This window comes from Neoarius graeffei, chromosome 1 (genome assembly GCF_027579695.1).
Source record: "Neoarius graeffei isolate fNeoGra1 chromosome 1, fNeoGra1.pri, whole genome shotgun sequence".
Lineage (NCBI taxonomy): Eukaryota > Metazoa > Chordata > Actinopteri > Siluriformes > Ariidae > Neoarius > Neoarius graeffei.
Genome location: NC_083569.1, coordinates 51,586,419 through 51,608,250, shown reverse-complemented (window position 1 = coordinate 51,608,250; position 21,832 = coordinate 51,586,419). Strand labels below are relative to the sequence as shown.

At 43.0% G+C, this 21,832-nt stretch overlaps 2 protein-coding genes across 4 annotated transcripts in view; one reads left to right on the top strand and one right to left on the bottom strand.

Annotated features, from left to right (window-relative positions):
* Positions 1 to 1,208: 1,208 nt before the first annotated feature.
* zfta (zinc finger translocation associated) lies at positions 1,209 to 20,754 on the bottom strand. 3 transcript variants are annotated; one of them, XM_060933947.1, is made up of 5 exons: positions 20,287 to 20,754; positions 13,249 to 13,767; positions 9,136 to 9,465; positions 7,326 to 7,715; positions 1,209 to 2,456 (listed from the first exon to the last, which is right to left on the bottom strand). In XM_060933947.1, the coding sequence occupies exons 1-5, from the start codon at positions 20,411 to 20,413 to the stop codon at positions 2,002 to 2,004; spliced, it is 1,821 nt and encodes a 606-aa protein (XP_060789930.1). In that variant the 5' UTR covers positions 20,414 to 20,754; the 3' UTR covers positions 1,209 to 2,001. The 3 variants fall into 3 exon arrangements, with proteins under 3 accessions (XP_060789930.1, XP_060789922.1, XP_060789940.1); XM_060933939.1 differs by having other exon boundaries at positions 19,921 to 20,380; XM_060933957.1 differs by lacking the exon at positions 9,136 to 9,465 and having other exon boundaries at positions 19,921 to 20,380.
* Positions 20,133 to 21,832, top strand: part of si:dkey-28a3.2 (uncharacterized) — a 36,278-nt gene continuing 34,578 nt past the window's right edge. Inside the window, exon 1 of the mRNA XM_060933928.1 lies at positions 20,133 to 20,527. The gene's annotated coding sequence lies outside the window, so the exon portion shown is untranslated. The remainder of the gene's footprint in view (positions 20,528 to 21,832) is intronic.

Below are 21,832 nucleotides of genomic sequence, written 5' to 3'. Positions count from 1 at the left end.
TTCTGACTGTTGCATGCAACCCTGTGTGTTCATGTTGTTGGAAACTGATCCAATGCAGTGCAAATTTGCTTCATGTGGATTGTTTCATGAAAGTTTAGTTCACTGAACAATGGCATTGATGGACAAAACAAAATGGTATCACCCTAAAAGCTTGACTGTAGTCTGAGTCAGGATCCTGAATGTTTTATTTAGACCTTTTTTTTTTTTCTTTAATGTATGCATGCAAACAGCACACCCAGACACACTCATGAACAGGTGAAAGTGTGCATCGTTCGTACCCGTGTCCTCACGTTGCTGAACTAATATGCGTGATGTAAGTCATGGGTGTGGTGATGCTTGAAGATAGGATAATTTTTCAAGTATAAATTTTATTCTTCCTTCCTTTCCCACCACTCAAAGAAATATTTTTTTTTAATAGGTGCAAACCTCTTTCTCTCGTTCATTCTATATAAACGGCGCGTTTTATATTTCTCCTTAGTGTTTCAGTTACAAACCTGCATATTTTTTTAACTCGATCCTATAATCTGTCAGCATGTTTTGCTGTCCTTTTTGTTGGAGTTTCTCTTGGGGAGGGAGTTGCAGAAGTCATGTTTTCTTTGGTTTTTGCTTTTGAGTCTAGATGTGATAACTAATATCTGTGTTCAGTTGGTTAGTAATGAATTAAGTTAATCTGGGAGCTTCGGGGGGGAAGGGGGGGGGGGTCCATGTAATTGTCAACATGAAATTAATAAAAACATTTAAAGAAACTATTCTGTTATGGTTTCATTCAGTACATTAGGTTTTTAGAGAATTTTTAGTAAATCTTGTCAGTCTTTGACGGGAGAAACATGATTTTGGTGTATTACAGAAATATAGAGGAAGGGGGGGGGGTGTATATAGAAAGTTTTTTTTTTTTTCCCCTCTGCAGCTAGCATAGAGCATAATGAAGCACCATCAACGTACCAGTTTTCTGTTCACAATGGACTTCTTTGATTAAGACTAATGACAATCCTTTGACATGATTAAAAAAAAAAAAGTGATAACTTGAACATCGCCATCTGGAGTCCAAACAACAAGTTAGAACACAGAGCAAAACAGGTAAGTGCTTAAATAAAGAAGACGTCAAGTTGCAGAACTTCCACTTCACTTGGGGTGGGGTGGGGAAAAAGCACATCAATGTCTTCACCTCCACTTGGTTACACAAGAGTGCGACGGAAACTAGCTGCATCTTTTCATGCAGTTTGTAAAGAATTTAATTGCATCACTTTAGACTATAGGGAGTGGTCAAGTCACAAAAAAAAGAGGAAAAAAATGAATCTACAGGATGGATAACAAGCCCAGATTACACACACACACTCCCTGAGACATGGGCTTGAAATATGATTCAATGATCTTTTGGGGGGAAACAAAAACCACACACACACACCCAATCAATGACTAGTACTCTACCAGTAGGTAACAATTTTCTCATGTGTGATATTCATTAATGATTGGGAGGGGGAATCTTTGAAACACAGGAACTGTTCACTCGACACACAAGTGTGTGCTTTTCCAAGGTGCTGCTCGAGAAGTCATGTTTCGTAACGGTTCCCTTCGCCCTCCCCCATACCAAGTGCTTTATTAAGTGCTGAACGTGCGACCCACTCACTGCATTGCTGACCCCATGCAAAACAATCCCTCTGCTACTTTAAACCCTGCAATCTGCAGCAATCAATAAATCTCACCAACGACTGCACTGTACAAATACGGATGCATAAAAAGGTGCTGGGGAGGTCCTTCATTCTTACATAAACCAGTGACATCATTCCTCTTTAGGGAACAACTTTACATTTCTCCAGCTCCAAACAGATCACTGCTTAACAACAGAAACCATGTTGTGAAATCAAACAAACAAAAAGTGCACAAAGAATTGTATCAAGCTTCCAATGGCAACTAAAAAGCTGTGGAGATCATATTTTTTTGGCTTGTTCCAGCAATCTTCTTCCTGAGTGCAAGAAAGCATGCCACGACCCCCACTGTTCATTAAACCTGGTCGATCTGAGCATTAGTGTTGGTCTGTGCTACGTGACTGTGATCCGAGCCTGAGAAGCAGTAGTCTGAGTGAACGAAATGTTGCGTTGCTTGGCTGTAGCTCTGCACTGCTTGCTGCTTCTCCTCGGGACTGTAGTTCAGTGAGTGAGGGTGGACTTGCTGGATGTGCCTCTTGATCGTGCTCACCTTCAGAGTCGCTAGCGTGGCACCGCACACCATGCAGATCAGCCCATGCCTCCTGCAGTCGTAGTCCATCAGGTACTCCATGCGCCAGCGCACCTGGTAGTTACGCCGCTGGTCCTTGCCTGGGTAGTGGCTGTGTCGCCCAATAATGGGTGCTGACATGATCTTCGACTTCTCCCCATCTTCCTTCTTGATGCCACTTTGCTTGGTAGATGGTTTTATGGACGGCGTCTTGTTTTCAACAAGTGTGTCACTGGGGGCAGCTTTTTCCAAAGACAGAGAAGTGGTCAATCTAAAGTTCTAATAAAATGTACCACATTTCATTGCAGGAGCCAAATTTATGTCTATTGCATATTCATTTTATGGATTCAAGGAATAGTCTAGGGTTTGTTGTGTTTTTTTTTTTTTTTTGTCAGCCTGATTTCTATTTACTGCATACTATATACAGTGGTGCTTGAAAGTTTGTGAACCCTTTAGAATTTTCTATATTTCTGCATAAATATGACCTAAAACATCATCAAATTTTCACACAAGTCCTAAAAGTAGATAAAGAGAACCCAGTTAAACAAATGAGACAAAAATATTATACTTGGTCATTCATTTATTTATTGAGGAAAATGATCCAATATTATATATCTGTGAGTGGCAAAAGTATGTGAACCTTTGCTTTCAGTATCTGGTGTGACCCCCTTGTGCAGCAATAACTGCAACTAAACGTTTCCGGTAACTGTTGATCAGTCCTGCACACCGGCTTGGAGGAATTTTAGCCCATTCCTCCGTACAGAACAGCTTCAACTCTGGGATGTTGGTGGGTTTCCTCACATGAACTGCTCGCTTCAGGTCCTTCCACAACATTTCGATTGGATTAAGGTCAGGACTTTGATTTGACCATTCCAAAACATTAACTTTATTCTTCTTTAACCATTCTTTGGTAGAACGACTTGTGTGCTTAGGGTCGTTGTCTTGCTGCATGACCCACCTTCGCTTGAGATTCAGTTCATGGACAGATGTCCTGACATTTTCCTTTAGAATTCCCTGGTATAATTCAGAATTCATTGTTCCATCAACAATGGCAAGCCGTCCTGGCCCAGGTGCAGCAAAACAGGCCCAAACCATGATACTACCACCACCATGTTTCACAGATGGGATAAGGTTCTTATGCTGGAATGCAGTGTTTTCCTTTCTCCAAACATAACGCTTCTCATTTAAACCAAAAAGTTCTATTTTGCTCTCATCCATCCATAAAACATTTTTCTAATAGCCTTCTGGCTTGTCCACGTGATCTTTAGCAAACTGCAGACGAGCAGCAATGTTCTTTTTGGAGAGCAGTGGCTTTCTCCTTGCAACCCTGCCATGCACACCATTGTTGTTCTGTGTTCTCCTGATGGTGGACTCATGAACATTAACATTTAGTCATTGTGAGAGAGGCCTTCAGTTGCTTAGAAGTGACCCTGGGGTCCTTTGTGACCTCGCCGACTATTACACACTTTGCTCTTGGAGTGATCTTTGTTGGTCAACCACTCCTGGGGAGGGTAACAATGGTCTTGAATTTCCCCCATTTGTACACAATCTGTCTGACTGTGGATTGGTGGAGTCCAAACTCTCTAGAGATGGTTTTGTAACCTTTTCCAGCCTGATGAGCATCAACAACGCTTTTTCTGAGGTCCTCAGAAATCTCCTTTGTTTGTGTCATGATACAGTTCCACAAACGTGTTGTGAAGATCAGCATACTTGCCAGCCCTCTCGATTTCGGCAGGAGGCTCCCGATTTTAGCCTCCATCTCCCGCCTCCCGATCCCATTTGTTAAAAAATGGATAATCTACCGGTTTGGGGAAATCCCTACCGCCAAGTTAAAAATACTCCCGATTCTGTCCAATCAGGATCGTATGAGAAACACTGCTGCCGTCAACTGATTTTTAACCAATCAACGAACAGAACGACAGTCACTTCCGTAATGTAGGATTCACCCAGGCTGTCCGACATTTTTTACAAGCAGTCATTCATCATGGCCACTAAACCCAATACCAAACGGCAAAAATATGAATGCAAATACCAGGTTGCATGGGAGAATGAATTTCCATGGATAAGCAAATGTTCGACCAGCCAGTTACACATTTTAAGGTAAAGATACCTTAAATCAGAATATAATGGACATTTGAGTGTGAAATTAAACTAGTCTTCCATACCATTTCAGAAACAAACTGTACAACTTCTAAAGTGTTTAGTGAAATTTTGCATGACAGAGAATTTGTTTGAGTGTATTTGAATAGTGTGGTCGTGTCTTAGTGTTATTTTGAATTTATGTTTGAAAGTTTTAAGTGAAAGTTTACAAGTGAATTATCTGGAAAGTGACTGATTTTGATAGAGTTTTGAGGTTTTAAGTGAAAGATTACTAGTGAGTGTATTTTGGTCGGACTAAAATTTTGCATTCGAGTGAATTTCTTTGTGGAGTATATTTTGATAGTATGGTAGTATTTATAGTGCCATTTTTACATTTTGTTTGAAAACTTTCAAAGTTTGCAAATGAGCAAATTCCTTTGATGCATTCCGATAGGATTTTGATAGGATTTCTAGCGCTTTTTAAAAATTCTGTTGGAAAGTGTTTAGTGAGAGATGCATTTTAGTAGTACTAAGACAGTGCAGTATTTATTTGAGTTGTTACTATTTTGGTTAAATCTTATTAAAATTTAATTTATATATGATATTATAGGGGTGGCACGGTGGTGTAGTGGTTAGCTAGCGCTGTCACCTCACAGCAAAAAGGTCCGGGTTCGAGCCCCGTGGCCGGCGAGGGCCTTTCTGTGCGGGGTTTGCATGTTCTCCCCGTGTCCGCATGGGTTTCCTCCGGGTGCTCCGGTTTCCCCCACAGTCCAAAGACATGCAGGTTAGGTTAAATGGTGGCTCTAAATTGACCGTAGGTGTGAATGTGAGTGTGAATGGTTGTCTGTGTCTATGTGTCAGCCCTGTGATGACCTGGCGACTTGTCCAGGGTGTACCCCGCCTTTCGCCCGTAGTCAGCTGGGATAGGCTCCAGCTTGCCTGCGACCCTGTAGAACAGGATAAAGCGGCTACAGATAATGAGATGAGATGAGATGACATAGTTCTCTGTATTTTTACATGAGCTTACAGAAGGAAAACACATTTGATGCAATCCAATAATACTTTCATTCACTGTGACTATTTTAAGAAATTATAAACATTCTTCTAAAGCATCACTTGTGTTATTTTCTGTGGGTCTCTGTATGTATACAATATTCAGGCATGAGATTTTTCAGCTAAAAATCTGATTTAAGACTTCACTTTCATTTTTATTATATTAAAATTCAAGACGTGCATTATTTCAGATGTTTCACTCTGAGCTCTCTCATGCCTGATACATGAATCCCATAACCTATAGTAATTGATAGAACAATATCAACAATTCAAAAACTCTTGAATTGTAGACATTTCAAATGGTTTGTAATTAATTGGGATCCACTGCTTTTATCGTTTCAACCGCGCATCGTACCCGCGCCCAATTGAAAATGTTGTTCACGCACTTTTCTCCCCCATGAGAATTTTGAAAAGTTGGCAAGTATGGATCAGACTTCGATAGATCCCTGTTCTTTAAATAAAACAGGGTGCCCACTCACACCTGATTTCAATCAATGGGATGACAAACACCTGACTCTAATTTCACCTTCAAATTAACTGCTGATCCTAGAGGTTCACATACTTTTGCCACTCACAGATGTGTAATATTGGATCATTTTCCTCAATAAATAAATGACCAAGTATAATATTTTTGTCTCATTTGTTTAACTGGGTTCTCTTTATCTACTTTTAGGACTTGTGTGAAAATCTGATGTTTGAGGTCATATTTATGCAGAAATATAGAAAATTCTAAAGGGTTCACAAACTTTCAAGCACCACTGTATAGTGTATGTGTGAGTTACACAGTCAAGTCATGCTGACACATTTCCCTGCACTAAGAAAAGAATGGAAAACATGTTTATACAAAATTCACTTATAATGCAAGTCTAAGGACATAAATATTTATTCAAAAAAAATTTTCTAGAAAGCATTCATTGGGACGCTGTGTAAACTGTAAATTAAAACAGAAGGCAATAACTTGCAAATCATAGAAACCCTATATTTCATTGAAAATAGTACAAAGACAACTTATCAAAATGTTGAAACTGAGAAATTTTGTTTGTTGAAAAATATGTGCTCATTTTGAATTTGATGTCAGCAACATATTTCAAAAAGTTGCGACAGAGGCATGTTTACCACTGTGTTGCATCACCTCTACTTTTACCAACACCAACGTTTGGGAACTGAGGACACCAATTGCTGTAGTTTTGAAAATGAAATGTTGTCCCATTATTGCCTGATATACAATTTCTGTTGCTCAGCAGTTTAGGGTCTCCTTTGTCATATTTTGTGTTTCATAATGCGCCAAATGTTTTAAATGGGAGACGGGTCTGGACTGCCGGTAGGCCAGTTTAGCACCCAGACTCTTTTACTATGGAGCCATGCAGTTTTAATACGTGCAGAAAGCGGTTTGGTCTTTGTACTATGGTACAGAGTCTTTGTACTATTTTCAATTAAATGTAGGGTTTCCATGATTTGCAAACTATCGCATTCTGTTTTTATTTACAGTTTAGACAGTGCCCCAACTTTTTTGGAAATGGGATTATAGATACATTCCACCAGAATTGTTTTCCTGTATTGCTCCAGTGTTTACAAGCTGGACATATGAACCTCTTTGGTGGGCCATTGTCTTGTACGTCTTAGCACAAGACTTTACTATTAGAGTGGACAGGTTTTAGTTTTGAATTCACCTTATATAGTCATGCATTTGAAATATTTACTAATGGAACTTAATGAATAAATGCACTCAGACGTCATTATACGGGCGTGTTGAATAGACAGGTTTCTGTTCTTTTCTCAGTACAAAACAATTAGCTGAAAATCTTGTCTGTATAAAATCACACACATGCTACAAATGTGGATCGAGATTAGGTTAGAAAATATGGAGTACTCCTTTAACCACTTTAGCCTTGTAATATCAGGAGGCTGAAAACAATTCAGGCTTTGATAAATTCAGCTTGGTGTTTTACGACTTCACCCTGTAAAGTTTGTGTCTTTACCCTGCTCCGAGTGCGTTTCCGGCTCCTCCACGGCCCCATCCTCGGTCCAGGCACTGGCTATATCTTCTCTCTCTCTTTGGCTGAGATTGCTGGTCTCAGGGTGGCAGTCCTGTATGTGCCTTCGAAAGCTGCTGACTCTCACCACTGGCAGCTCCTCAGAACATACCATGCAGTAGCAGCCTGGCATGCCCGGAGGCCCGATAGCAACCAAATAATCCAGCCGTAGATGCCATGGGCAGCTGTTTTTTAACCTGGTGGTGAGGTGAGAAGGGGCGGCTGATTCCCTTCTAGACTGTCCATGTGGCTCTGTATTGTGCTGGAGAGAGTCAGGCTGCTGTGCTGGAGAGTTCACGCTCAGATCTTTGGTGTCTGGCTCTGACTTGACAGAGTCTGTGGTACGGAAAGGAGATACAAATGTATCTTAAATCAGAAGAATGACATAAAAATGGTATTGACACTACACTGTATATTGTGTGTTCTCAACTCCAGAGCTGAAAGTATAGAGATGCCACAGTAAATAAAGACTGAGCACAAGTCTGGTATTGAACAAGAAGGTGTTAGTTGAGCAACACAAACTAGGAAAAAAAAACCAAAACTAGAAGGCATGTGAACTGCAACAGAATATGCAAAGAGAGAAACCACATTAAAATTACAATATGAACATAAAATAAACTAGTCCAACTCCAATCAGCTTCAGTGCTGGGGATCGGTCATCCTGGATATTTCCAAGACCTGATCCAACACTATTAATAGTTTAATGTTTAGATCAGTGATTCCCAACCACTGTGCCGCGGCACATTAGTGTGCCGTGAGAGATCATCAGGTGTACCGTGGGACATTTATCCAATTTCACTTAATTGTTCCGAAAATTATTTATTTACTGCAAATAATTTTGTCTTCGTTCATCTATGCCAGCGACGTATAGTGACCAGCAGAACAATTAAATACTCTTCCAATAGATGGCAGCAGGTAGCTAATTAACCTGTGTATCTACCTGTTGCCATTCAAACAATAGAATTAGTAATGCTTCGGGTGTGACAGCGGTGATGGCGATAAATAAATATTTGAAAAGAAAAAGTACACAATCCAAACTGGGCCCCTGGAGAAAATTCTGACCCAGATGAAGGCCCTAGTATGAGTAAAGGTCAGAAGAAAGCAAAAAAGGTGATTTTCCACAACCTATCTATGCGAGCTGGGCTTTTCAAGCATGACTGCTATAAAAACTAAAAAAAGAGAGTGACTCAGAGCTGTTGAAGCTCTTCGTGTGTGTCTTTCTTCAATTCCTACGAGTATATCAGCTTTGTGTTCAACTAAACAGGCCCAGGTTTCCCATTAAGGAACTTGTGAGTAAATTGAGACTACATTATCATTTTATATACATTTTTGTGATATTTTTGTCTGGTGGTGTGCCGTGGGATTTTTCAAATGTAAAATATGTGCCGTGGCTCAAGAAAGGTTGGGAAACACTGGTTTAGATGACCATCTGGTGTTTTAGTGAAGGGAAATCTGGCCCAAGTTTCCCAAAAGCAACAGCACAAAGATCATTGTTAAATGGTAGAGCGAGCAGCACAATGAATGCTCTCTCTCTCCTAGTCAAAACGCTCTTAGCATTATGGGGCTTTTGGGAAACCCACCATTGAATGATGCAGGATAGTGCTTTTTTCCCCGAAAATAGCCTTTTTTCATACATCTATTCATTCATTTTCCTGTTTTTCCCCACATCAAAGTATCCTTTAATGCCAGTCTAGATCTTTCATTTCCTGTGGCTTCTCTACACTTTCCTGTTCAAATTTTCCAGGTGTTCTCTCACCCTGGCTTTGGGCCCAGCTCTGCAGGATGCGATGTTTCTCCTCTGCGCTGTACACCAATGAGTTGGGATGTTGCTCCAGGACATGCCTCTTGATATGGTCAAGATGAAGTGAGGGCAAGCGACAGCTGCACACCATGCACACCAGCCTGCCTGCCTCTGCCTGGTACTCCATTAGGAACTCCTGGCGAAACCAGGCGTGCAGTGAGTCGTTCACGTAGCGCTCTAGCATCTCAGTCGGCACACTCTGAGTCTCCTGAGCCGATGAGGAGCTCACCATACTGGGCTCAGACTGAGACTCGGTTTTAACTATCACAGCACTGCCAGGCTTGTCTGGGGGAAGTGGGGAGATGATGTCATATCTGCAGTGTACAGCTACAATAAACTGTATATTTTGTAATTATGCATGGACGAGTGACCTTAAAGCAGATATGCAGAGCCATGGCCTCACTTTCATTTATAAATGCCTTGAGACCTCAAGAATGGCACAGGAATAGTTTTAAGCGTTAACAACAAATCTAATATAGTAATTTTTATGATTAAAGTGATTTATATAGGTAGCGGTCTGAGTGAATGACCTTGACGTCCATAACGTCACAGCAGGAAGTCTATCGGTCTCATCGCCATTTCCGCGATACTAAAACACAGAGCTGACTGCAACTCCGATCCTCCATTTTGAGCTAATTTATCGCCATGCCACGTAGATGTGTTGCTAGTGAGTGTAGCAACACGACAGAAGGTGGATTTACGTTGCATTCATGGCCCAAGAATGTTCAAACTGCAAAGATTTGGATGCGTTTTGCGAGAAGTTCACGGGCACATTGGGCGCCTACAAAGTGGTCTCTCCTCTGCTCTGCACATTTTACTGAAGACTCGTACGAGACCTCTGATCTGTTGAGGAGTGTTGGCTATAAGCCCGTATTGAAAGAGGGTGCAGTACCAACAATTAAAGAAAAAGAAAACTACAAGAAAATATTTTATTTATTTATTTAAAAAAAGCAAAGTTCAGTTGCTCCAGTTCTCCTGGAGTGAGCCGAGGGTTGTTAGTAAAACCCGGGACGGAACAGGATTTGACATATCGCTTGGGCAGTGACCTCCCCGCGGTTGTTGCTAAAACCGGTGACGTCCCATTCCGTCCCGGGTTTTAGTAATTGCCTGAGCCGGGCAGTAATGACGGAGTACTCAGTATGGACAAAATATAGAATGAGTGGAGCAGCCGTCTTATTTCTAAACTGGATATTGCTGCCATCTCGCCCTTACATGGAAGAAACGAATGAACGGAGAACTGAACGAACAACTGAAAGTCAGATTGTTTCAAAACACTCGACCACAAGCTCGGCCTTCAAGAAGCGAGAACACAGACGGGTAAGCTCCGACTCTCACTTGGATAAAAAAACAAAAAACAAAAACGTTGTTTACCTGCATTTAGATTAATACATGTAACTTGTATTGTGTGTTTAAGTTACTGCTACAAAATTATTTAATTTGCTTCAGAATGTGATTGTCTCAGTTCATCTGATTATTTAATGAGCCTTTTACGTTTTATCAGTGAAAATGCATGCATGTACATGTATGTTGCATAAATTATAACACCTATCCTGTTTTAATGAGAGTCAACCCACAATCAATGAAGTCAAATCAGTCTTAGTTGAGCAAGTCGGTAACGATATTTCTTACTTTCACCATAAATTTTTATTTATATGACTTTGGTCTATAGCTGTCAAAGGCCTCGGTCTTAAAACCGGTTCCTGCTGTGACGTCACGCGCTCAGGCATGGCTGGCTCAGCGGGGCAGCTCGAATGCCAACTTTGCGGTCGATTTTAACTCTCAAAAATATATTTTTTATTCCCATTTATGCAGCATACAAGAGTCAAGGATGGAGATACTATCCCCTCCGAAATTTATTTAAAAATAAAGGTTCTGCGTATCTGCTTTAACCATTACACGACAATCAGCATACATAACAATCTCTCTCTCTCAAGCTACACATGCTGTTCCTGAGACACCAGTGATCTTGAGCCTTTCTGCTCTCTGGACCTGCCTGATCCATCCTGATGCACTACATCTGCTTGGAGTTCTCATCACCTGGAAACCTCTAACCCCTGCTGAGGAAGGTCCTATGGACCCTTTTCAGTCACGTGACCTTCGTAAACGCGACCGCCATTTTGGACATGTAGTGGACTTCGGCTCAAATCGGTTTGAATGCGAGGAAGGCGACAAACATAAAAGAAAAAGGAGCGAGATGCAGAAAACTGTATTTACTAGTTTACTGTAATTATGATCTGGCAGCTATTTACACCGGATCCAGTGTAAATAGCTGCCGGAGCCAACGTCCGGCCGGGCCGCGAGCGAGCGCGCTCCGGAACCTCGGACGTTGGCTCCGGTGGCTATTTACACTGGATCCGGTGTAAATAGCTGCCAGATCATAATTACAGTAAACTAGAATGGAATGTTAACAGCAATGTAATGCCTTTTCTGGCTAATTTTATTCGTCTTACCTCCAACAAAGTGGTCACTACACAAGCGTTGGTATGTCGCTATCCATCTTCTCCGTCGGTCAGCATCTACCAGGATCCGATAAAATGATAACCCTTGCCTTGTTTGTTGATGGTTACTACATCCAGGTGCACAACAACATAGTGGCATGATGGAAGTCTTGCTGAAAATAAACACTTTCTTTGCTGCCGTTCCTCAATGCTGGCTGTGGTAAACTACTGGTAGTACATGTCCAAAATGGCGGCCGCGTTTGTCGTGACGTCACGTGAAAAGGGTCCATAAGAACAGCCTAAAGATGTACTTAGAAACCATGAAGATGGTTTTGGACTGCAGTTGATATGAACAGTTTTGCTATGATGGCTTAAGGCTATAATTGCCATGATAATTTACGCCTGCTATTGCCATGAACAATTTTGCACTCAAGTCTCCATCAGTGAACAGTTGGTAACTTCAGCAACAGACTTCGTGTTAAAACTATAATGAATTTCCCAGTTACACAGTTGCAGTTTTTGGCCATAGAGCACGCAGTTACAGAAGCAAGTTTTTTATAATCGTTCATTTCAGTGTTACCCAGATGAGGATGGGTTCTATTCTGAGTCTGGTTCTTGTCATCATCACCTCTGGCTTACTCATTTTGGATAAATTAACAACTTTAAAATGTATATCTGGAGTTTATATATTTCTGTAAAACTGCTTTGTGACAATGTCCATCATTAAAAGCGCTATATAATAACAAATGATTTGACTTGAATTCAATCCTCTTTATAGAGAATATATGTACACTACCGTTCAAAAGTTTGGGGTCACCCAGACAATTTTGTGTTTTCCATGAAAAGTCACACTTTTATTTACCACCCTAAGTTGTAAAATGAATAGAAAATATAGTCAAGACATTTTTCTGGCCATTTTGAGCATTTAATCGACCCCACAAATGTGATGCTCCAGAAACTCAATCTGCTCAAAGGAAGGTCAGTTTTATAGCTTCTCTAAAGAGCTCAACTGTTTTCAGCTGTGCTAACATGATTGTACAAGGGTTTTCTAATCCTCCATTAGCCTTCTGAGGCAATGAGCAAACACATTGTACCATTAGAACACTGGAGTGAGAGTTGCTGGAAATGGGCCTCTATACACCTATGGAGATATTGCACCAAAAACCAGCAGCTAGAATAGTCATTTACCACATTAGCAATGTATAGAGTGGATTTCTGATTAGTTTAAAGTGATCTTCATTGAAAAGAACAGTGCTTTTCTTTCAAAAATAAAGACATTTCAAAGTGACCCCAAACTTTTGAACGGTAGTGTATATGAACTTAAAAATATACAGTAGCTCATCTCTACATTAATAATTTTTAACTTCGAATTTAATCCCTTTATACAATTTTACGCATTGTATTTTAATCTTTACTCTTATTATCTTCTCTTTGTCTTTTGTGGTTTACTTCTTGTGATTTATTATTTCTCTATGAAAAAAAACATTCTGCAAACTCTGCACTATAGAAATATTATTTCCTCTTTTTCCTACTGCGTGCACACACACACACACTTTACAGATTTTACATAAAAACAATTTATAGGCTCCCTGGGCCCACTAAAAAGCTCCTTTAAACTTGAAGCACACACCTGTAGAAGGACTGGTGCATTCTAGTGTCTCCTCCGGCTCTGAAGCGATGGCTGAATCTGGACAGGATGTCTGACTAGTCTCTAGATTCAGATGGTTCTCCCAGCCTGACCGGATCACCTCCTTATCGGACGCGCTCCACAGCAAGGAATCGGGATGCTTCTGCCTGATATGTCTCTTAATGGTGCTCAGCTTTAGAGTGGCTAAGGAACTGCCGCATACCATGCAGATCATCCCATTTCTCTTGGGGTCAAAGTCCATCAGGTACTCGGTTCTCCAGTGTTCGTGGTAGTAGCGGCGGTGATCTCGACCAGGGATACGGCTGTGGCCAGTCCGAGATGCCCGCCCTGATTTAACCGGAGATGTTTTGTGTCTCGATGGCCCTGGAACAGGGGACAGGAGGAAGGGCGATTCAGGGCTCTCCAAAATGCTCCAGTAGCTCGTCCCTGATGAGTCCACATGAGTGATCAGACCAGTCTGATGGTCATCTTTAACGTGACCATTAGTCATGTCATCTTCACCTGGAGCAAAACAAAAAGAAAATACATCAACTCCCAGCGCTAGTTTATATTCTTATGACCTACTGTATGTATATCAAATCTGCATTTGTTGCAGTTAGTCAGGATAAACATCAGTACATAACAGTATAGTCCCCTAAAATAAAGACAGGTGCTTGGACAGACGATGCTATCTGAATAATTTTTAGCAAGAGAAAAACATACTTCTAATGCTGCGGGGAGTCAATCAGTCTGGGGTTCAAATGTGGAAGTAGGGGACCACAGTCGAGAACAATTTGGTGATTTTCATGCCTAGGTTTAGTGAGTGTATTATGAACCAACATCTTACTGATCAACTCATTTAATGACGACGTAGGAATCTGGCCCCCACTGTCAGTTTAAAGCGCTGCCCTGGATGTCCCCCCCCCCGGCACGAGGCAGTTTTGTTATGGCACCCCTGCCAGACTATGCTGTTCTGTGGTCCTTTAAACCTGGACTCGGTCTACAGCTTTTAGGTTACCTATACTGGTTCTCTGCACGTTTTAACGTTTTTCTGCTCCCAACACTCCTCATTCAACTAATCAGCTAATAAACAGTTCTTTTTGAATTAAAGTGGGGAGGTTTAGTTTGGAAAACACTAAAACCAGTATTGCCACAGTAAGTCAATTGTCAATTTCCTTGACTTCCCCTGACTAAAAATTGGAATTTCCATGACCTATAATGAACATAAAAACAGGTCGCCTTGAAGCGGAGTAGACAAAATCCAACCACAGTATTTTAAACCCATCAATTTGTGAGCTTTATTTACTAGTTCACAGACATTTTCAGTAAAAAACTTAGTTTTCACTGCTTAAATATAGTGAAATAACCCATGGAAGAAAAATACTGAATGAAAAATATGACATTTTGATAAATGGCAACTAAACTTTAAAAATGCTACAAACAAAATTCCCTGATATTCCCTGCCTGGAATAGACTTTTTTTTTTTTAATTCCATGATATTTCAGTAATTCCATGACCCATGAGAACTCCATCACTCTCAAAACTGTCAACAGTCAAAACTGTTTTTTGTTTGTTTGTTTTGTACTGAATGTTGTGTACTGAAAACTTTTGTGAACTAGTTTGAATGGTTTCTGTGAACTGGTTTCTTTTTTTCCGTTCATTATAAGTCATGGAAATTCAGCTTTTTAGTCAGTCAGTGATAGTCAGGGAAAAGTTTGACATTGGGAACTCTGCAGTGAAATAACCTGATAAAGAAAAAAAAAACACTGCATGGAAAATATGACATTTTGATAACCTGCAACTAAAACTTAATCATGCTACAGACGAAATTCCGTGATATTCCATGACTTGGCCCAAAAAATGGTAAAATTCCCTAACTCTTCAATTCCATGATATTCCATTATTTATTTATTTTTACCGAATGTTGTATACTGAAAACTTTTGTGAATTAGTTTGAATGGTTTCTGTGAACTCCCACCCCCATTCATTATAAGTCATGGAAATTCAGCTTTTTAGTCAGTGACAGTCAGGGAAAAGTCAGGGAGTTTGACAATGGGAACTCTGCAGTGAAATAACCTGATAAATAAAATACTGCATGGAAAATATGACAGTTTGATAACCTGCAACTAAAACTTAATCATGCTACAGACGAAATTCTGTGATATTCCATGACTTGGCCAAAAAAAATGGTAAAATTCCCTGACATTCCAGAATTTTTACAGAATTTCAACAAGGTCTGCGTCAGTTGCTAGGGAACCAGGGCAAACTGATGAGAATGGGCTACTGGAACAAGACATCGGTGGACGAGGACAGAAAATACGGATTTGCTGGAATGCTACTATACAAGCAATCCCAGAGAGAGGGGATACATGCAGCGAATGTGGGACCATTGGATACTTCGAAACCCACAATCAAGGCTAACAAAGAAACAGCTATTAGCCCAGTGTTCCAACATCCGTAATCGAAATCTACTATCACAACTAGAGATTAATGAAATACAACAATGATGCTACGGCAAGGGGGAGCCAGGAAGACAGGTCAGCGGGGAGATGTCATCATCATCCCCACAACCAGAGATTGGGTACCAGGCCCCAACAGCTAACAGCCTCAACACAAGAGCTGCTGACCTGAGAAGGAAGATCGTGACCCAACTGGAAACCTGGAGCCCCCGACGAATACCGAAGCTGAGTTGCCAAGTACCTTCAGAAGATCTACTAGTAGATGTGAATGCTGCTCTGAAGACAATCTCCACAAGAACCATCACTGAGACCAACAAGCTGATACACAGTACAGCAACAGCAATCATGGAGATGCTTGGACACAAGGTGGGCTCGGGACATAACCAACAGTATCCACCGTGGAAGAGACGATTAGAGGCCAAGATAAAGGCAGCACGGAGAGAAGTTAGCCAGCTAGCTGAACTACAGAAAGGGAACATGGTGAATAAAGGGGCACCCAGGAAGTACAACTCACTCTCCATACCAGAGGCACTCGAAACTGCCAAACAGCGACTAACAGCTCTGGCCACCCGGTTGAAGAGATACACCAAGGAGGGAGAGGCCAGGAGAATAAACAAGCTGTTCTCCACTGAACCAGCCAAGGTGTACTCTCAGTGGCAGGGGAACAACAACAACCGGTCAGACCCACCAAGAGCTGAGGTGGAAAAATACTGGAAAGACATATGGGAAAGAAAGGCATCACACAACACCGATGCCCAATGGTTAGTGGACCTAAGAGCTGACCACAGCAGCCTCCCAGAACAAGAACCAGTAACCATCTCAATGGCAGACGTCCAAGAAAGAGTGTCAAAGATGAAGAGCTGGACAGCACCAGGCCCCGATATGATCCATACGTACTGGCTGAAGAAGCTAACTGCACTCCATGAACGCCTAGCAGCACAGATGAACCAGCTGCTGAGGGATGAGACCCACCCAGAATGGCTAACCCAAGGCAGGACAGTCCTAATCATGAAGGACCCCCAGAAGGGACCCATCCCATCCAACTACCGGCCAATTACCTGTCTCTGCACAACATGGAAGGCCCTGTCAGGCATCATTGTGGCAAAAATGAGTAAGCATGTGGCTCAATACATGAGCGAGGCACAGAAAGGGATTGGCAGTAACACCAGAGGAGCCAAGCACCAGCTACTGGTCGATAGAACAGTCGCCCGAGACCGTAAGAAGAGACAGACCAACCTGTGCACTGCCTGGATTGACTACAAGAAAGCCTATGACTCAATGCCACACACATGGATACTGGAATGTCTGGAACTGTATAAGATCAACAGGAACCTAAGGACCTTCATCCAGAACTCAATGGAAATGTGGAAGACAACCCTAGAGGCCAACTCAAAACCCATTGCCCAAGTCAACATCAAGTGCGGCATATACCAAGGAGATGCGCTATCACCACTGCTGTTCTGCATAGGCCTGAACCCCCTCAGTCGGATCATCACGAAGAGCGGCTACGGGTACCGATTCCGTAGTGGGGCAACAATCAGCCACCTGCTCTACATGGATGACATCAAGCTGTATGCCAGGAACGAGCGAGAAATAGACTCGCTGATCCACACCACCCGGATCTACAGCGATGACATAGGGATGTCATTCGGATTGGACAAGTGTGGCCGGATGGTCTCAAAGAGAGGCAAGATGATCCGGACTGAGGGGACTGACCTACCAGAGGGCAACATAGGTGATATCCAAGACAGCTACAAGTACCTTGGCATCCCACAGGCTAATGGAAACCATGAAGAGGCCACAAGGAAGTCAACCACAGCCAAATAACTCCAGAGAGTAAGGCAGGTCCTGAAAAGTCAGCTGAATGGTAAGAACAAGGTCCGAGCCATCAACATGTACGCACTACCAGTCATCAGATACCCCGCTGGTATCATAAACTGGCCAAAGGAGGAGATAGAAGCCACAGATATCAAGACTAGAAAGCTCCTCACCATGCATGGAGGGTTCCACCCCAAGTCCAGCACCCAGAGACTATACACTAAGCGGAAAGAGGGAGGCCGAGGGCTAGTGAGCGTCAAGACCACGGTCCAGGATGAAACATCGAAAATCCGAGAATACATCAGAAAGATGGCCCCAAAGGATGAACTGCTAAGTGAATGTCTCAGGCAGCAGAACCCTGATGAGAGCGCAGAGGAGGAGGAGGAGGAACAGACAACCTGGAGGGACAAACCCCTACATGGCATGTACCACCGTCAGATAGAGGAAGTGGCTGATATCAAGAAATCCTACCAGTGGCTGGATAATGCAGGACTGACAGACAGCACAGAGGCACTAATCATGGCAGCACAAGAACAGGCCATAAGCACAAGAGCCATAGAGGCCAGGATCTACCAGAGTAGATCAGACCCAAGATGCAGACTGTGCAAAGAAGCCCCTGAAACAGTCCAGCACATAGTAGCAGGGTGTAAGATGCTAGCTGGATCAGCGTACATGGAGAGGCACAACCAAGTGGCTGGGATAGTATACAGGAACATCTGCAACCAGTATGTAATAGAAGTACCCAAGTCCCAATGGGCCATACCACAGAAAGTGGCTGAGAACAAAAGGGCCAAGGTTCTGTGGGACTTCATCTTCCAGACTGACAAACAGATCCTGGCTAACCAACCGGACATAGTGGTGGTGGACAAAGAGCAGAAGAGGGTGGTGGTGATAGATGTGGCGATCCCAGCTGACGCCAACATCAGGAAGAAGGAACATGAGAAACTTGAGAAGTATCAAGGGTTGAAAGAGCAGCTGGAACGGATGTGGAAGGTCAAGGGTTGCGTGGTCCCCGTAGTAGTGGGGGCACTTGTGGCAGTAACCCCCAAACTGGGAGAGTGGCTCCAGCAAATCCCAGGAACAACATCTGAAGCCTCAGTCCAGAAGAGCGCAGTCCTAGGAACATCGAAGATACTGCGCAGAACCCTCAAACTCCCAGGCCTCTGGTAGAGGACCCGAGCTTGAGGATGACATGGATACCACCCCCCCCCCCCCCGCCGGGGGTGAGAAGGAGATTTATATGGGTGGCACGGTGGTGTAGTGGTTAGCGCTGTCGCCTCACAGCAAGAAGGTCCGGGTTCGAGCCCCGTGGCCGACGAGGGCCATTCTGTGCGGAGTTTGCATGTTCTCCCCGTGTCTGCGTGGGTTTCCTCCGGGTGCTCCGGTTTCTCCCACAGTCCAAAGACATGCAGGTTAGGTTAACTGGTGACTCTAAATTGAGCGTAGGTGTGAATGTGAGTGTGAATGGTTGTCTGTGTCTATGTGTCAGCCCTGTGATGACCTGGCGACTTGTCCAGGGTGTACCCCGCCTTTTGCCTGTAGTCAGCTGGGATAGGCTCCAGCTTGCCTGCGACCCTGTAGAAAAGGATAAAGCGGCTAGAGATAATAAGATGAGATGATATATATATACTGAATGTTGTGTACTGAAATCTTTTATGAATTAGTTTGAATGGTTTCTGTGAACTGTTTTTTCCCCCCCGTTCATTATAAATCATGGAAATTCAGCTTTTTCATCAGTGACAGTCAGGGAGTTTGACATTTGACTTAAAATGGGAACTCTGCAGTGAAATAACCTGAGAAAGAAAATACTGCATGGAAAATATGACATTTTGATAACCTGCAACTAAAACCGAACCATGCTACAGATGAAATTCTGTGAAATTCCATGACTTGGCCAAAAAAATGGTAATTCCCTGACTCTCCAATTCCATGATATTCCAGTATTTATTTATTTATACATACTGAATGCTGTGTACTGAAATCTTTTGTGAACTAGTTTGAATGGTTTCTGTGAACTGTTTTTTTCATCCCTCCCCCCCGTTCATTATAAATCATGGAAATTCAACTTTTTAGCCAGTGACAGTCAGGGAAAAGTCAGTGAGTTTGACTTAAAATGGGAACTCTGCAGTGAAATAACCTGAGAAATAAAAAAATGCTGCATGGAAAATATGACATTTTAATAACTTGCAACTAAAACTTAACCATGCTACAGACAAAATTCCATGACTTGGCCCAAAAAAAGGTACAAATCCCTGACTCTCCAATTCCATGATATAACAGAATTTATTTATTTATTTATTACTGAAATGTTGTGTGAGTTTGACATTTGACTTAAAATGGGAACCCTGTAATGACATTTTGAGAACCTGCAACTAAAACTTATCCACATGCTACAGACATGATTCCATGACTTGGCCCAAAAAAAGGTAAAATTCCATGATATTCCAGAAACTCCATGAGCCTGGGGAACCCTGCTGTAAAATGAGCGGAGGGTTCTCCAGGGCCGCGGGAACCTGTGGCCTGTCCGAACGGGCACTGATTACTTCCGCAGGGGAAACCTGGAGAGGCGCTGATTTCCGCTGGGGGGCGCCCGCGCACCGCTGACGGCATGGCACTGGATTCCGCCTTTGTTTATAGTGGAGCCCGTGAAGGCGAGGGGCCATGCTGCTGCGCGCTATTGTTCATCAGCCGGATTACGGCGGCGAACCCGCGCTGCGGCTCTCCGGTGTGTTTGAGCTCTGACTGCGCGCGCGGCCGTGTTTACCTGCTGCGAGCCGCGCCGAGGCGCCGGAAGTGGGACTGGCCTCCTCTCTCTCACCGCGGAGGATCAATGAGAGGCTTTCCGTCTGGACCCCGGGCTCCGACTCCCTGCACTCCTTCTTCTCTTCCATCCCGGTCTGATGTTCAGGTCCGCGCTCCTCGAAGCCGAACGCTGTTAGAAGCGCAGCATCTCGCCGGCGGCAGCAGCAGGAAGCGCCGCGGATCGCCCGCCCGGTGCACCGCAAGTAAGTGTGCGCGGTGTCGCGCGCTGCTCTGCTCTGCGCGCGCGGCTCAACTTCACTCAACTTTTCCGCGTCCACGCGAGTTTCCAGCCACTCTTCACTCCCATCCGAGTCCTTATTAAACACTCATAAAATGTCCTGTCGCTTCCAAACGGCCTCCTGTGTGTGTTTTTCAGAGGCTCCGCTTCTCTTCAGGGTGGGGAGCCGAGCTTTGGGGCCCCTGGGGCTCCTTAAGGGGCTCCTGGGTAAATTTAAAGAGACAGTACGCTGTCACGTGACTTCCGTTTGGGGCCCAATGAGCTACAGTGGTACTACAGCTCTAATTCAACTGCACTTCAGTTCAACATTTGACTTCTAACTGATCTATAATCTCCTCCAGCTCCGCATCACTTCACCTGGCTTAAAGTGCATATCCTGGAGTCAGGCCCGGCGCCAGGAACAGTTTACTAAGGGGGCAATTAGAAATCGCAAGGGGGCAAATATTTTTCATATAGTGTGTAGTAGTGATGGCGGTCTGACAACGTGTTTCAAACAATTAACTGCGCCAACCACAAAACCACGGCCCCGAAGGTTGCTTTAGTCCGGGAAAATCATGACATATTACCAGGGCAGTTGCGCTTTATCAACTCCCGTGCCCACCTGTTAACCCTCCCCTCCGATTTTCTCACAGACACGCGGTACAACCGGAAAGATGCCAAACATAAAACCAGTGATGGGAATAACGGCGTTAGAATAAACGGCGTTACTTTTTTTAGTAACGAGTAATCTAACTAATTACTTTTTACATCGTTATAACGCCGTTCCCGTTACTTACAATAAAATACTATGCGTTACTTTATTAAAGCTGTTCTCATCTGGCACGCCGCTCGTTCAGCCTTTCTTTACTCTGCTTTCGTGTGGGGCGGGGAGACACGAGACAACGGCACAGTAAGCCAATCAGAGTAGATTTGGACAACATATGTAGGTAGGCCACGCCTACTGCACTACTGCGCACTCTTTCAATCGGAAGACACAGCGATGGCGAGCGGTCAGCCCAGCACTGCGCTTTCACACTGGAAATACAGCCAGCACTTTTCATTACTTTAAATAAAAGGCAAGAGTGTTTACGTGCAATGCACATTATGTCGAGGAACAAAGCGTTTGTCCTCGTCAGTGGCCAGTAATTAGTAACATAATTTTAATAACTGCAAAAATAAATTACATTTGATAGATGTCTTATCTCACATTGTCCCACAAAAATATTAATATAGTGTAGATAATGTTACTAACTGGTTCTGTTAAGTGTCCATTTCAGTCATTAAACACATT

What these genes read in the sequence shown, in the direction of transcription:
- zfta (XM_060933939.1), bottom strand. Translation starts at nt 20,185, where the DNA reads ATGGCCCCTCGCCTTCACGGGCTCCACTATAAACAAAGGCGGAATCCA. An exon ending in GGGCCAAGTCATGGAATCAT is followed by an intron (nt 13,768 to 19,920) that starts GTCTGTAGCATG and finishes GTTTTGCTCCAG; the next exon opens with GTGAAGATGACATGACTAAT. An exon ending in ATGCACCAGTCCTTCTACAG is followed by an intron (nt 9,466 to 13,248) that starts GTGTGTGCTTCA and finishes CACTTCCCCCAG; the next exon opens with ACAAGCCTGGCAGTGCTGTG.